Consider the following 17,546-nt stretch of genomic DNA (forward strand, 5'->3'; position numbering starts at 1 on the left):
AGGGCACCACCAAAAAGACTGGACTTATGAGTTCTCCTGTTTTGTAGAAATAGCAGCTACAACAAAAGTGTTATGGACTGTTCCTAATCTAAAAAAAAAAAGTGTCAAAATGATGTCAACAGAGCAACATATTGTGTTAAATGTATTGAAGTGTTATAAAACTGAATGTGTTACTGTATGTTACTTGATGTGTAGCATAAATCTAAAAGGGGAGGAGTGTAGTATCTAAGTGGATCTATTTCTTTAAGCGGAATCACTCCCCTAGTTATTGGGTTTCCCTATAGGTGATCTGCATGTGCACTGATATTCTGAGTTACGGTAAAGTGAGGATTCATGAATTAATCTACCTCCGAGTTCACATCATTATTTTTATACTATGTTGTAGTAAAGACACAACACTCCAGTTAGTTCAAAATGCAGCAGCAAGAGTCCTTACTAGAACTGGAAATATGACCCCATCACCCCTGTCTTATCCACACTGCATTGGCTCCCAATCAAATTTTGTATTGATTATAAAATACTACTATTGACCTTTAAAGCACTGAATGGTCTCGTGCCACAGTACCTGAGTGAACTTCTGGACCTTTATGACCCATTACGCCGACTTGGATCAAAAGGTGCAGGCTGTTTGTTGGTACCTCGTATAGTGAAGGCTACATCGGGGACGGAGCCTTTTCTTACAAAGCCCCACAGTTATGGAACAGCCTTCCAAGTAGTGTTCGGGACTCAGACACAGTCTCAGTGTTTAAGTCTCAGCTGAAAACAGATCTGTTTAGTCAAGCCTTGTGTTAATGGTGTTTATGAGGTAAAGGTGTAGATCTGGAGGGTCCTCAGACAGAGTGTTTTGGTAAACTGGGATGTATGGATGCTGTCAGTCCCCTACTCTCACTCGCTCACTCAGGTTTATGGTGATGGTGAGATGATGGTACTCACTGTAAATGGTGAGAGTTACAATACTTGCACACTGATTATTTCTCACCGAGAAAACACGCCTCAGAAACCACACAAACAGACCAGAAAGGAGCTGAAACATTCAGGCATTGGAAAGGGGAGATGAATGTGGTGAAGCAGGAGCTCAGCTGATGGAGGACAAACCTTTCTGTTTACTGAGGTATATACATCCCTGTCCTCAGCTATGGTCCTCAGCTGCTCCCCTGATGGGCTCCTATCAGACATGTCCCTCTGGACTGAGACTTGGGGCAGACCTAAAAAAGAAATTATCTACTGTACATTCACCTCATCTGCCTGACACAAAATACAGAGTACAATCAGTCCCCCCAGGATTCCGCGGGCCTTTTTTGTGATTGTTGCGGGCTAAAATGTCTGATGTTGCGGGGGGTTTCCAAAAAATTGCGATGAAAGTTGCGGTGTTTTTTAGGTTTTTGTTGCGATTACATTGCGGGAGGAAGTGAAAGTTGCAAGAAATTGTTGCGATTTTCTCTTTTTGTGATTAAAATTGAGTGATATGTTAAATATTAAGCTATTACTGAAAAAACTATTGATTAAAAAAACAAAGACACTGAGAAATGGTCCTATAAACAACTTTACCAATATAAAAGATTACCAGGACTACAAAAATGCAGAAAAATAGGCTTTACTTATCCAAATGCACCTGTTGGTTCAAAAGTTAAAGTGCAGAGAACCTCACAGCACAACATGAAGTTACCTTCAAATATAATATAAATGCCTCAGCTTTCATGTAAGAAAAAAAACCTATTAATACTAGTGCTGTGTGCAGGCAGTCTCTCCTGAAGACTAAATTAAACAATAATTATAAACTAATAAAATAAATGGCCCAGGCTTCATAGAAGAAAAAAAACAATTTGAACAGAATCTCACAGTATGATGCTGAAGCTGCCTAAACAAAGGAAAATAAAATACCATTTTGGCAAAAATGTTGGCATCCATTAATTTCTTGTATTAAGTAAAAAACAATGTAAAGTGCACACAGTCCTTCACTGTAAACATAACACACTTTCAGTAACAGAATTTAAGCCTACATAAACACTGACTCGCACATGCAGTGTTGCCAGATACTGCTGACGTTTTCCAGCCCAAAATATGTTCAAAACCCACCAAAATGCACTTAAAACCGCCCAATTTGGCAACACTGCGCACATGCTGCTTCTCTTGAACAGAAACACGGAAGTAAGGCGGAAGGTAGTTTGTCGACGTCACCTCAAGACGACGCCAACGATTGGTCAAATTTGCGGGAACGTTGCGGTGATTGGATATAATTGCAACACCGCCCTGAATTCGCGGGGATTGGTTGAATTTGCGTTGAAGTTGCAAATCGCAGCATCGCGAAATCCTGGAGGGTCTGAATAATGGAGCAGTTGAGGGTCTTACTCCACGGTGGCAGTTTGGAGATGCTGGGATGTGAACTCGCACCCTTCCAATCCTTCCACTGCCAGGTCATTAAAATAACTATACAGTATCTCACAACTGGCTTGGGAACATCTGGAGTTCAAGCAGGAATGTGTGACTGTGGATGGAGAAGGTTGGACTGACCTCCTCAATGTGATGCCACACTGATCCACCAGCAGAAAGGAAAGGAATCAATCTAACAACCACTGTAATAGAGCAAACAGGTTTGTGTGCTTTTGCAGCCTCCTAACTAATCATCTGATTCATGCTGAGCACAGGAGATGGAACTGAACACTGGAACACTGAAGGCGAGTCGTGTCTGAATGGTCTTGATTTTTAAGTGTGTAAACGTGGAACTCGTCGCAGTTTCAGTGTTAAACCTGAGGATGACTTGCAGTTTCTCTCTTTCACAAAGTACAGAACCCAAATTCTCACCTACTGTAGTACACGGCAGGAGGAACACTTCTGTCCCAAACATCCTGCTTCTGTACAAATATCATCTCCTTCTTGTATGTGTGTGTGTTGGTGTGTTTGAATATAGTTTTCACACTCACGGATAACTGTTAGAATCACGATCCGTGTATCATGGCCCAGGTAATTGGAGGTGGTGCAGGTGTACCAGCCCTGGTCTTCTTCATGAACACTCCTGATGTTGATGGAGGAGGAGTTTGAGATTTTTGTGCCATTAGATAAAGTCCAGGAATAAACAGGGCTGGGGTTTCCATCTGCTTGGCAACTTAACGTCAGGTTTTCCCCAAGTACTGATAGAACCTCAGAGAGGAACTGAGGTGTTATGACTGGTCTATCTGAGAGAGAGAGAGAGAGAGAGAGAGAGAGAGAGAGATTTCTCAGCCTCTAATGCTGTAGTTACCTCTCCATCTGTCCACAGCTTTTCACAGCACTATATTCCAGTCCACAGCCTACATCACTCTGTCGTCAGGCCCAGCGAATACTAATCATTCTCCACAGCAAACAGGCAAGCCAAGACCTCAGTATAACTCGTTCGAATGTTGAGTTTGAGCTAACCTTGATTCTGGTGTCACTAGTGCTAATGCTAATTAAGTTACTTACAGTGTACAGTGATGTTGATTGGTTGTGATGTGAACACTCGTGATCCGTGTTGGCTCAGATTCAGCACGGCCTCACACTGATACTGTGCTCCATCGTCCTCACGCCTGGGCGTAACCTTCAGTCTCGCTGTCTTGTTCACAATGTTTGCCTCATTTTTTAACTCTGGGAAGAACGTTTCATTGAATTGTGTGAAAGTGCTGTTTAGCTCCGGATCTGTTCTGCTCCAGCTCACACTGAGTGCACGGCCAGGACCGATGTCTATAATCTCACACAGCAGCTCTGTCTGATCTCCTTCAACCCACACATCAGGCACAGAGCTCAGTGTAACTCTGTCTGGCTTCTCTGTAAAAAAAAAAAACACACACAGTAAACTTAATTGTTTTGTTTAATAACCACTCGGAGCATGAATCTTCATGAGACGATGAGATGAAAGGACCAGAGCGAGTCACAGCACAGTAAAGCCAGCTGATGATGATCACTGTGTGCACAATAAGAAGGAAATCAGACTTTATGGTGATGGAACTTACTATAAATGCTGAGACTAAAATAACTCAAACATTGAAGAGATGGTTTATCCAGTGAGAGGTAACACTGGTGGACTGCATCTGGCACCCATCTCATCAGACGGTCAAGCTGCAATGTCACACTCGTCTCGTTATTTGTAGTGGGCTGTACTAGTGAAGACTCGAAGCCCAGTGTGTAGCTTCCTGCAGGTTTGCTTGGTATGGAGCAGGTCACGTGAACAGGATCTCCCAACGCCACTGCCAGAGATGATGGAGTGACAGTCGGATCTGTACATTCTTCTGTTCAGCACAATAACAAGACAAAATGTGGAGTTAATTTCCTGTTTAAAATGATCATATATGAATACAACCTTAACAATGACATGAAAATAATTTTATTCATTAAAATCACGAGTCAATTTAGTGAATCTGTAACTTTGTGTGTGTGTGTGTGTGTGTTTCTCCTGTGATGTTTGTGTGATCGTTAGACACACAGTACGTTTTATGTACTTCTTGCATATGATTGTCAGACTGAAAAAAATATTCTCCAGTGAAAGACCTCACAAGGTAAGTTTTATAAAGACTGGTTTTAGACACAATTCCTTCTCAATTGAAATATGGAATGCTTTAGCCCGGTCTCTGTAAGGGGGGGGGGGATAAATTGAATAAAGTCCACCAGCAACCATATATTCAGCACTAAATCACACACACACACACACACACACACACACACACACACACACACACACACACACACGTGTTACTTTTCCTTATAGTCCTTTCTGCACTAGCAAGGGTTTATTTTATTATTTTTTTAATGGTGATTTTTCTAGATGTACTGAGGTAAAGTTTGGCGTTCCACAAGGTTCTGTCTTGGGTCCACTGCTTTTTTCTTTATATATGTTCCCTCTGGGTGATATTATTCGTAAGCATGTTATTACTTTTCACTGTTATGCTGATGACACACAGTTGTATGTTTCTGCAAAACCTGATGAGAGACACCAGCTTAATAGAATTGAGGAATGTGTGAAGGACATTAGACACTGGATGCTTATTAACTTCCTTCTGCTTAACTCCGACAAGACTGAAGTACTTGTACTCAGACCACATGCAGCTAGAAGTAAGTTTTGTGATTCCACAGTAACTCTGGATGGCCTTTCTGTTTCTTCACGTGCAGCAGTAAAAGACCTCGGAGTGATTATTGACCCCAGTCTTTCATTCGAAACTCACATTGATAACATCACCCGGATAGCTTTCTTTCATCTCAGAAATATTGCTAAGATAAAAAATTTAATGTCACTACATGACGCGGAAAAACTAGTTCATGCTTTCGTTCCCTCCAGGTTGGATTATTGTAATGCCTTACTGTCTGGATGTTCCAATAAGTGCATAAACAAGTTCCAATTAGTTCAAAATGCAGCAGCAAGAGTCCTTACTAGAACTAGAAAATATGACCCCATCACCCCTGTCTTATCCACACTGCATTGGCTCCCAATCACATTTCGTATTGATTATAAAATACTACTATTGACCTTTAAAACACTGAATGGTCTCGTGCCACAGTACCTGAGTGAACTTCTGGTCATTTATGACCCGCCACGCCTACTTAGATCAAAAGGTGCAGGCTATCTGTTAGTGCCTCGTATAATGAAGGCTACATCAGGGTGCAGAGCCTTTTCTTACAAAGCCCCACAGTTATGGAACAGCCTTCCAAGTAGTGTTCGGGACTCAGACACAGTCTCAGCTGAAAACATATCTGTTTAGCCAAGCCTTTTGTTAATAGTGTTTGTGAGGTAAAGGTGTAGATCTGGAGGGTCCTCAGACAGTGTTTTGGTAAACTGGGATGAATGGATGCTTTTGTCCCCTACACTCGCTCGCTCACTCAGGTTTGTTGATTGTGTTGTGGCTCCTGGTCCCAGGGTTCTATCATGTCTGTGTTACCTTCTGGCTTTCCGCTTTTAATTATGCTGTCATAGTTAGTCTTACTGGAGTCCTTGCTTGCACTCAGCACAAAATGTACACTTTTTAACCAGTAGGTAACACCAAGCATACCTAACAGCCTGCCCTCCCCCCGTCTCTTCCCTCTGTCTGTCCCTCTCTGAATTACATGTTGATCCTGAGACACTAGTGATGCTGAACTCTTCTGCTCCTCAGACCTGCCTGATCCATCCTGATGCCCTACGTCTGGCTGGAGTCTCATCACATTGCTCCTGTGGAGGGCAGCCCCATATGGACAGTCGAAAGTCACACTTGGAAGATGCTCTGGACATTTACAGTAATACATTTATGCTACGCACAGCTTGGGCTCTGGAACCCAGCTCCTCAAGAGGGGCTGGATTCTCCACTTTTCTGGAGTCACCCATGGTGAGCGGCGGCGGGCTGGTGTGGGCTTGCTTATAGCTCCCCAGCTCAGCCACCATGTGTTGGAGTTTACCCAAGTGAATGAGAGGGTCGCCTCTCTGTGCCTTCAGATCGGGGAGAGGGCTCTTGCTGTTGTTTGTGCCTATGGGCCAAATAGCAGTATAGACCTCCCCGACAGAGTGCTCGGCCAGACGTTCCCAGCAGACCCTCACCACACGTTTGGGCCTGCCAGGTCTGTCCAGCTTCCTCCTCCAGCAGCGGATCCAACTCACTACCAGGTGGTGATCAGTTGACAGCTCAGCTCCTCTCTTCACCTGAGTGTCCAAGACATAGGGCCGGAGATCAGATGAAATGACAACAAAGTTGATCATCAACCTCCAACCTAAGGTGTCCTGGTGCCACATGCACTTATGGACACCCCTATGCTCAAACATGGTGTTTGTTATGGACAAACCGTGATTAGCACAGAAGTTACTTTTTGGAGTCCCTGCTTGCACTCAGCACAAAATATACACTTTTTAACCATTAGGTAACACCAGACATACCTAACAGCCTGCCCCCCGTCTCTTCCCTCTGTCTGTCCCTCTCTGAATTACATGTCGATCCTGAGACACTAGTGATGCTGAACTCTTCTGCTCCTCAGACCTGCCTGATCCATCCTGATGCCCTACGTTTGGCTGGAGTCTCATCACATTGCTCCTGTGAAGGGCAGCCCCATATGGACAGTCAAAAGTCACACTTGGAAGATGCTCTGGACATTTACAGTAATACATTTATGCCACACACAGCTTGGGCTCCGGAACCCAGCTCCTCGAGAGGGGCTGGACTCTCCACTTCTCTGGAGTCGCCCATGGTGAGTGGCGGCAGGCTGGTGTGGGCTTGCTTATAGCTCCCCAGCTCAGCCACCATGTGTTGGAGTTTACCCCAGTGAATGAGAGGGTCACCTCTCTGTGCCTTCAGATCGGGGAGAGGGCTCTTGCTGTTGTTTGTGCCTATGGGCCGAATAGCAGTATAGAGTATCCAGCCTTCTTGGAGTCCCTGGGAGAGGTACTGAGAGGTGCTCAGACTGGGGACTCCATTGTTCTACTGGGGGACTTCAACGGTCACGTGGGTGATGACAGTGACACCTGGAGGGGCATGATTGGGAGGAACAGCCTCCCCAATCTGAACCCGAGTGGTGTTTTATTGGACTTCTGTGCTAGTCATGGTTTGTCCTTAATGAACACCATGTTCGAGCATAGGGGTGTCTATAAGTGCACGTGGCACCAGGACACCTTAGGTTGGAGGTCGATGATCGACTTTGTTGTCATTTCATCTGATCTCTGGCCCTATGTCTTGGACACTCGGGTGAAGAGAGGGGCTGAGCTGTCAACTGATCACCACCTGGTGGTGAGTTGGATCCGCTGGTGGAGGAGGAAGCCAGACAGACCTGGCAGGCCTAAACGTATGGTGAGGGTCTGCTGGGAACATCTGGCCGAGCACTCTGTCAGGGAGGTCTTTAACTCCCACCTCTGGGAGAGCTCCTCCCAGCTTCTGAGGGAGGCAGGGGATATTGAGTCTGAGTGGACCATGTTCTCTACCTCCATTGTAGACATGGCTGTTCGGAGCCGTGGCCACAAGGTCTCCGGTGCCTGTCGTGGCGGCAATCCCCGAACCCGGTGGTGGACACCGGAAGTAAGGGATGCCGTCAAGCTGAAGGAGTCCTATCGGGCCATGTTGGCCTCCGGGACTCCTGAGGCAGCTGACGGGTATCGGCAGGCCAGGCGTGCCGCAGCTTGGGCAGTTGCAGAGGCAAAAACTCGGAACTGGGAGGAGTTCGGTGAGGCCATGGAGGAGGACTATCGGTCTGCCTCGAAGAAATTCTGGCAAACCGTCTGGTGCCTCAGGAGGGGGAAACAGTACTCCGTCAACACTGTTTACAGTGCGGGTGGGGAGCTGTTGACCTCAACTAGGGACATTGTCGGGTGGTGGAAGGAATACTTCGAGGATCTCCTCAATCCCACCATCACGTCTTCCATTGAGGAAGCGGAGGCTGATGACTCAGAGGTGGACTTGTCCATTACCCAAGCCAAAGTCACTGAGGTGGTTTGCAAGCTCCTCGGTGGCAAGGCACCAGGGGTGGATGAGATCCGCCCTGAGTATCTCAAGTCTCTGGATGTTGTGGGGCTGTCTTGGCTGACAGGCCTCTGCAACATCATGTGGTGGTCAGGGACAGTGCCTCTGGAGTGGCAGACTGGGGTGGTGGTCCCTCTTTTTAAGAAAGGGGACCGGAGAGTGTGCTCCAATTATAGGGGAATCACACTTCTCAGCTTCCCCAGGAAGGTTTACTAAAGGGTACTGGAGAGGAGAATTCAGCCAATAGTCAAACCTCGGATCCAGGAGGAACAATGTGGTTTTCGTCCTGGTTGTGGAACACTGGACCAGCTCTATACCCTTCATAGGGTGCTCAAGGGTTCATGGGAGTTTGCCCAACCAGTCCACATGTGCTGTGTGGATCTGGAGAAGGCATTCAACCATGTCCCTCATGGTATTCTGTGGGGGGTGCTTTGGGAGTGTGGGGTTCAGGGATCTTTGCTAAGGGCTGTCCGGTCCCTGTATGAATGAAGCAGGAGTCTGGTTCGCATTGCCAGCAGTAAGTCAGACCTGTTCCCAGTGCATGTTGGACTCTGGCAGGGCTGCCCTTTGTCACTGGTTCTATTCATAATTTTTATGGACAGAATTTCTAGGTGCAGCCAAGGGCCAGAAGGAATCATGTTTGGGAACCACAGGATTTCATCTCTGCTTTTTGCAGATGATGATGTCCTGTTGGTTTCTTTAAACCAGGACCTTCAGCATGGACTGGGGTGGTTTGCAGTCGAGTGTGAGGCCATTGGGATGAGAATCAGCACCTCCAAGTCCGAGGCCATGGTTCTCAACCAGAAAAGGGTGGCTTGCCCTTTCCAGATTGGTGGAGAAGTCCTGCCTCAAGTGGAGGAGTTTAAGTATCTAGGGATCTTGTTCACGAGTGAGGGAAGGATAGAGCATGAGATCGACAGGTGGATCGGTGCAGCCTCCGCAGTGATGCAGTTGCTTTACTGGTCCGTCGTGGTGAAGAAGGAGCTGAGCCAAAAGGCGAAGCTCTTGATTTACCAGTCGAGCTACGTTCCGACTCTCACCTATGGTCATGAGCTTTGGGTAATGACCGAAAGAACAAGATCGCGGATACAAGCAGCCGAAATGAGTTTCCTTTGCAGGGTGCCTGGGCACTCCCTTAGAGATAGGGTGAGAAGCACAGTCACTCAGGAGGAGCTCGGAGTAGAGCCGCTGCTCTTCCACATCGAGAGGAATCAGTTGAGGTGGCTTGGGCATCTCTTTCGGATGCCTCCTGGACGCCTCCCTGGGGAGGTGTTCCAGGCATGTCCCCCCGGGAGGAGGCTCCGGGGAAGACCCAGGACACGCTGGAGGGACTATCTCTCTCGGCTGGCCTGGGAACGCCTCGGTGTTCTTCCTGAGGAGCTGGACAAGGTGTCTGGGAAGAGGGAAGTTTGGGCTTCCATGCTCAGACTGCTGCCTCTGCGACCCGGCCCCGGATAAGCGGATGAAGACAAGACGAGACGTTTATGTCTGAGGACTACAGTTAACTTGCTAACTTTAGGACGGCAGTTGTCATGAACAGTTTTGCACTCAAGTCTCCATCAATGAACAGTTTATAACTTCAACAAAACAGACTTCATGGTAAAACTATAATTAATTTCCTGGTTATACAATTGTACTTTGTGATTCTACAGGACACAGTTATTGAAGTGAGTTATTTATAATCACACTATCTGTTATCACCCAGATGAGGATGGGTTCCCTTTAGAGTCTGGTTCCTCTTGAGGTTTCTTCCTCATGTTGTCTGAGGGAGTTTTTCCTTGTCACCGTCGCCCAGCGCTCGAAACTAACGGTGTCCCGATGTCCCGGGGACCATAAAAAATGTCATCGGGACACAAAATTATCATATCTGGGACAATCCCGGGACAATGGAAAAAAAATAGATCTAGAAACGACAATTCCCCCAGGGGAAATCGTGAGAGTGATGCAGTGCGCGTAGCAGTCACAGTTGCCGGAGCTGAGCTGGACTGTATTTTTGTCTCTCTCCGCTCAGCGTGCGGGTGGGGGAGGGGCACACAAAAAGGGCAGCTTTCCGTCAGAGCGCTCCCTCCAAACAACGGGGGTTTACATGAAAACGGAAGGAGATATTCACAAAATTCTTTCACAGTGAGTGCCACAAGGGGCTCCTGAACACACTGATGTACTTTTTTTGTCTGTAGTGTAAAAATTGAGGACACTAGAGCGAGTTAAAAATGAGTGACTTTTCTGATTTAACAATCAAAGCGCAGCCACGTTTATAATGTGAGTCTATGGGGCTGCGCGCCTGCCCTCTCCTCACTTTCAGGCTTCTCATTCAAAAACTGCAAGTCCTATCGTGTAGGTAGACACATTGTGTGAATCAGGACAAGTGTGGCTACTACTTTTGAGAAAATTATGTGTGTAGAGTGAAAATTGGGGCTGAAAACACAGTTTAAATGAGAAAGTTTGAGCTATTTTTCCAAGCTCTCTACACTCTAACTTAACGAGCTCCACTGGTGTGTAACGCAATAGACACCCATTATAAAGCCGGAATTTCTCCAGGAACCCACATGGTGTTTGAGCTGGGACTGAGCCAAAAGTATAGAACCTAGCAAAAAGTTGAATGCCAGATCCACAGAGGAGAAGTTTCTCTACGTTTTAAAGTTTGAATCATGTCTCTAGGTGAAAGCATGCCAGAGCAGCGGATGTTTGAAAATGTGTGTAGTTTTTCAAATAATTCCATAGAAATGAATGGGAAATTTATCTAGGTCAAAGAAAATGAAATTAAGCACTGTAAATAATGTAAATGATTTCTATGACTAAAGGTTACAATAAAAAAAACTTGCATTACATTGCTTTGTTTGCACTTGTATGATATGACACTTTTATCCAAAGTGACTTTACAGTTTTTTACAGTGTTACAGTCCCTGGAGCAATGTTGGGGTCGGTGCCTTGCTCAAGGGCGTTTCATCTATTGATGGTATGGCTGATGGCTTTCAAAACATCTCTGAATGGGGCAACAGGTATATTACATAAAAATGGATAATGGTCATGGTGAAAATGATAAGTTGGCCTTATATATGCCAACAGATATTCAAGGTATAAGTAGATGAAATGAACATAAAAGGGGTCTTATTTTCAGCTAAAGTGTACTGCAGATGTAGTGAGTTGAAACATTTTCTGAATGAGCTAGTTGGCCCCGTTAAATAAACGGGTATCTATTCATACAGTGAGATCGCCAAAGTTTAATAAACTGAAAATGCAATAACTGTAATTTTGAAGTAGACATGTGTCACTTGTGTTTTGTGACTTATTGTAAAAATGATATAAAGGGTTCAAAATCGCATAGTTACAAATATAATAGTAACTTCATATGATAATATTAACCACTGGTTATTTCAGAGAGGAAAAAAATGGGGACACTATTACTTCCATTCGGGACAATACAACACAGAATTCGGGACCACTGGGGGACACAAAGAAAAAAAGTTAATTTCGAGCCCTGCCGTCGCCACAGGTTTGCTCATCACTGATAGATTAAGGATAAAATTAGCTCATGTTTAAAGTCCTTAATTTTCTGTAAAGCTGCTTTGCAACAATGTCTGTTTTTAAAAGCATGATACAAATAAACTTGACTTTAAATGAATACATCCATTTTCTTCCACTTGTCTGAAGTTGGATCACAGTGGCAGCAGGATAAACAGGGTATTCCAGGTGTCACTCTTCCCAGCAACGCTTTCCAGTTCCTCCTGAGGGATCCCAAGGCACTTCCAGGCCAGATGAGATGTATATATAATCTCTCCAGCATGTTCTGGGTCTACCCCGAGGTCTCCTCCCAGTTGGATGTGCCCAGAAAACCTCCAAAGGAAGGTGCCCAGGAGGCATCCTAATCAGATGCCTGAACCACCTTAGCTGTCTTCTTTTGGCATGAAGGAGCAGCGGCTCGACTCTGAGATCCCTCCAGATGTCTGAGCTCCTCACCCTTAGGGTGAGCCCAGCCACCCTACGGAGAAAGCTCATTTCAGCCACCATACTTCTGGGGGCGTGGCCAGCCACTGACCCTGCGCTCACCGTTTGTGTTTTTAGACTTGTTTTAATGTATTTATCAGAGTTTATTTGTCTGGGGTGATTATCACTTGCTGGAAATACTATTGCACTCGGCACTTTACTGTCATGATGATAATTGCCTTCCTATGGATATTATTTTGCCTGTTGGCTGTTGTGTCCGGGGGGTGCTATCTAAAAGGCCGACAAGACTATCTGACCTATACCCGAGAGCAACTACTTTCCCTCCGCTCAGTTGGAGTCCTACCCACGATTCTACCTGCGGACTGTTCAGAAATCCGACAGTCTGGTAAATGGCCAGAGAGGAGGAGGAAAGTTGGGAAAAAGCGCGAATCAAGGTGAGGCCTAAGGCACCGTCTCTGGAGATGCTGCAGCAGATTTCCACTGCCTGCCATCACTTTGTCTAACGTTCGCTCGGTAAGCAACAAACTTGATGAACTTGCGTTAAGAGCTGAGCATAACACATTCAGACTAAGCAATCTTGTGTGTCTGACAGAAACATGGCTTAAAGACTATCACGAAACTCCAAGATTGCCAGGGTATACTACTTTAAGAGCTGACAGGAATGTGCACACTTCACGTAAATCCATCAGTGGTGGGCTGTGTTTATTCGTGGATAACAGCTGGGCCACTCAGTATTGCATACGCGAGTAAGTGTGCACACCGGACTATGAGATATTGACACTATCTTTCAGACCATTCTACCTTTCACGGGAGTTTGGGCAGATCACAGTCATTCTTGTTTATGTGCCTAATGATGTAGCTGGGGAGAGAATAGCAGAGAGCTACAATAACGCGCTTGCTCATTCTGCAGACCAGCCCGTCATCATTCTTGGGGATTTTAACTTCTGTAACTTGTCTGAACACCTGCCTACCGTTCAGCAATATGTGGATTGTCCCACACATTTAAATCAGATGCTTGATCGCTGTTCTGGTAATATTTCCGAGGCATACAAAGTAGTATGCAGTCCGCCCCTCTGAAAATCTGACCATAATGTTGCTCGTCTCTTGCCTAAATATAAGGCTGTGGTTAAAAGAATGAAACCAGCTGTTAAGCAAATACCGGTGTGGTCTGACACAAGCAAAGAATTACTTAGAGACTGCTTTGATAACACAAATTGGGACATTTTCTTTGAATCTTGTCTGGGTGGGGATGAACTCACAGATATTATTACATCATATATTAAATTCTATGAAGACTGCGTCTCTGAAACAAAGTCTGTGAAAATATTCCCAAATAATAAACCCTGGGTTTCTAAACAACTAAAAATAACTCCTCAATGAAAGGAAGGTTGCTTTTTGTTCCGGTAATATAGATCTAATGCAGGAAAAAAGGAAACAATTGAGAGTATCTTTAAGGCAAAAATAGAGTATAAAAGTAAAATAGAGAGTAATTTCTTCAGTGGCAACATAAAATAGGCTTGGGAAGGTTTAAACACCTTATTGGGTAAAAGTGGTAAAAAGAGTGACAGTCCTGTGAACTAAAGTCAAAGTTCTGTGGATGAATTAAACCAGTTTTTTTTTTGTAGATTTGATACTGTGGATGACAGTGCTGAGTGTGATGAGATTTGTAAAAAATCTCCCTGCAAGACCACCAGTAGTTATCACAGAGGATGCTGTTGTCAAATGTCTTACCAAATTGAAGCCAAACAAAGCTACTGGCCCAGATGGCCTTAAAGCCCGGCTACTCAAAGACTGTGCTTTACAAGTAAAAGGAGTCTTTTCAAGGTTGTTTAATTCCTTAATTGTCACTGGAGTGCCTAGGGTGTGGAAATTGTCTACAATAAGGCCTATACCAAAAAAGCCAGGTGCTAGCAAGCCTGAAGATTTTAGACCTATTGCTATTACCTCTATACTGTGTAAAACTATGGAAAGAGTTCTGGTAGACCTTTTGACAACTACAGTTGCCAGTGTGTTAGATCCACTTCAGTTCGCCTACAAGAGGAACAGAGGTACTGATGATGCTGTGCCTGTTCTGTTAGATTCTGTCTCAAAGCAGCTCACACTTACTAAGGGCTATGCCAGGGTCCTATTTGTAGATTTTAGTGCAGCTTTCAATTCTATAAAGTTACACATTCTCCTGAGAAGGTTGGCCAATCTTAATGTCAACAGGGGCCTGATTCTTTGGATCAGAGATTTCCTTTCCTGCCGCCCTCAAAGGGTATCAGCTGGTGACACTCAATCAGGAGTGCTTCCTATAAGCACAGGCTGTCCACAAGACAGTGTTTTATCACCCTTGTTATTTTTCTTTATTTACAAATGATTTTGTTCTTAATAATGACACTGTTAAGTTGATTAAATATACAGATGACATGGCCTTAGTTGGCCTGTTTCAGAAAAATGATCCCTCTGGTGAGGCCACCTACTGTACTCCGCCCATGTGAAGGCCCTGGAAGCATGGTGTAATAACAGCCAGTTAGAAATAAATGCGACAAAAACAAAGGAGCTACTCTTCTGTATGAAGCAAGGCCTGACAACAGAGCCAGTCTCACTGAATGGTCAATGTGTTGAAACTGTGCAAACTTTTAAATATCTTGGCGCATTTCTTGACTGTCAGCTGTGTTTCACTGAGAACACAGATTATATTTTTAAGAAGTGTTCTCAGAGACTCAACCTTCTCAGAAGATTGAGCTGTCTTGGGGTTAGCCCTCAGATTCTAGAGCTTGTGTACACAACACATATTGAGAGTACCTTAACATTCCATCTCCCTACTTGGTTTGGACACTTAAGTTGGAAGTGCAAAAATAAATTAAATAGGATTGTGTCAATGGCAAGCAAAATAGTGGGAAAACCCCAAAAACATCTAGCTAGCCTCTACACTGAAAGGCTGAGGAGGAAATCTACAAGAATAGTTGCAGACTGTTTCCATCCTTTTTTAGTCAATTTGAGCTTCTGAAGTCTGAGAGGCGCTATAGCACTTATAGCGCTATAGCTACGGACTTCTTGGTTCCTGAGTTGTTTGCGACAAGTCCTTTTTTTTCCGCAAGCATTGGCATTAATTGCTAATCTTTTTTTTTAATTTTCTACAAATAATTTTCCAGTATCATCTTCATTTTTATTGTACTGTCGCTTTCCTTTATGTACTTTCCACTTTCGCTTTCCTTTCTCCGCTTTTTTTTCTTTTTTCGGAAGAACGCAGAGACTGGAAGCTTTCTTTTTCTTTCTCTTCCTGTGTAAAGACCACAAGTGGAGGCCATCCACATTGGGTCTGCTTTAATATCAACAGATCTTCAATTAAGGTACGTGAATCCTTTCATCATGGCACACCTTCAGCCTGTTCAGTGTGCTGAGTGCAGGATGTTTAGTCATTCTTCCTCTATCGCGAGCGATAGCTTTATTAGCTTAATTTATGATAAGTGCAGATTAGTTAGCTCTCTGACGGAGAAGATTACAGTGCTAGAAGCGCGTGTCCAGGCTTTAGAGAAGGTCAGTGAGAATGAGAACAGTGTAGTTTCTGTAGGGGAAAGTCTGGATGCCCTAGGTGGAGTTAGTAATCCCCCAACTCCGGCATTAGAGCCCTTACAGCGGGGCGAATGGGTGACGGCTCAGCGGCATAAGCGTAGAGCCAAAGCTACCGCTGAGGCTCGCCCATAGGAGCACCACTCCTCTCCGCATCACGTGCCGAACAGGTTTGCTCTCCTTAGTGATGCACCCGCTGAGAAACCTGAAAGAGCTCTGGTTATAGGGGATTCTATCATATGGCACGTGAAATTAGCTCAGCCTTTAGGGGCACCAGCAGCTTTAGTCAGGTGTATACTGGGAGCCAGGGTGCCGGACATAGCAGGTAATCTTAGGATCCTAGGCAAGCACAGGTTCTCAAAGATAGTTATCCATGTAGGAGCTAATGATATACGCCTTCGTCAGTCTGAGGTTACTAAGAGTAACTTTCTAGAGGTGTTTAAATTAGCGAAGGTGATGTCCGATGCTGTAGTATGCTCTGGCCCCATCCCAATGCAGCGTGGCGATGTAGCTTACAGCAGGTTATGGTCGCTGAACTGCTGGCTGTCGAGGTGGTGCTCTGAAAACAGTGTGGGCTTTGTAGATAATTGGGCTAATTTTGAGGGCACTGCTGGCCTGTTAGGGCGGGATGGTATCCATCCCACTCGGGAAGGTGCTGCTCTCATTTCCTGCAGCATAGGCCATAGTCTCAGAACAGGCCTAGTTAATTTCTGACAATCCAGAGCCAAGGCCAGGGAGCAGACAAACAGGCTAAACCGACTGTCTGCTAGCTGCACAGAGTCGTCACTCAGGGTCCACTACATCGAGACTGTGTCTGTTCCCCGAGCTCAACAAAAAGGTAGAAATATTCAGAGAGTTTGTTCCAGTAACCTAATCAATATAAAATTAGATCATACTGACTGTACAGCTGCTGCCAGCACCTTTGATCTAAAGGTGGGGCTATTAAATATTAGATCTCTTACATCTAAAGCGCTAATGGTTAATGAACTCATTACTCATCAGGAGTTTAATGTACTGTGTTTAACTGAAACATGGATTAAGCCAAATGAATATATAGCATTAAATGAAGTGAGTCCTCCTGGATACAGTTATATACACCAGCCTCGTCTAACTGGCAGAGGAGGAGGCGTCGCGGTTATTTATAATGATTATCTAGGTGTAACACACAAACCTGGTTATAAATTTAATACATTTGAAGTTCTTCATACTAATATAATGTACGTATATAGCCTCGAAAAATAAGTCTACCCAGTTAATTCCACTACTTATTATTTACAGGCCCCCGGGGCCATATTCTGAGTTTCTTTCTGAATTTGCAGATTTTATCTCAGATCTGGTTATTTCCTTAGACAAAGCTTTAGTTGTCAGAGATTTTAATATTCACTTCGATAACCCAGAAGACCCTTTGAAAACAGCGTTTGTGTCCATTTTAGATTCAGTCGGGATTAAGCAGAATGTCATAGGACCGACCCATAATGGTGGTCACACCCTCGATCTAATACTAACATTCGGGTTAAACATGGAAAATATAGTCACAGTTCCACAGTCTGAAGTTATCTCATCTCATTCAAACTATGTCTGAGTAATAATATATGTACCTCACTACGCTACTGTATTAAACGTACATTC

The 17,546-nt window shown here is 44.7% G+C and overlaps 1 protein-coding gene across 2 annotated transcripts in view; it reads right to left on the reverse strand.

Moving 5' to 3' along the window:
- LOC132866531 (hemicentin-1-like) overlaps positions 1-17,546 on the reverse strand; it is a 47,634-nt gene that overhangs the window by 11,046 nt on the left and 19,042 nt on the right. For both annotated transcript variants that reach the window (XM_060899358.1, XM_060899357.1), the window contains 3 exons: positions 3,966-4,241; positions 3,439-3,780; positions 2,922-3,173 (listed from right to left, as the gene is read on the reverse strand). In XM_060899358.1, coding sequence (XP_060755341.1) covers positions 2,922-3,173; positions 3,439-3,780; positions 3,966-4,241 — 870 coding nt within the window. The remainder of the gene's footprint in view (positions 1-2,921; positions 3,174-3,438; positions 3,781-3,965; positions 4,242-17,546) is intronic.

This window comes from Neoarius graeffei, chromosome 18 (assembly GCF_027579695.1).
Source record: "Neoarius graeffei isolate fNeoGra1 chromosome 18, fNeoGra1.pri, whole genome shotgun sequence".
NCBI lineage: Eukaryota > Metazoa > Chordata > Actinopteri > Siluriformes > Ariidae > Neoarius > Neoarius graeffei.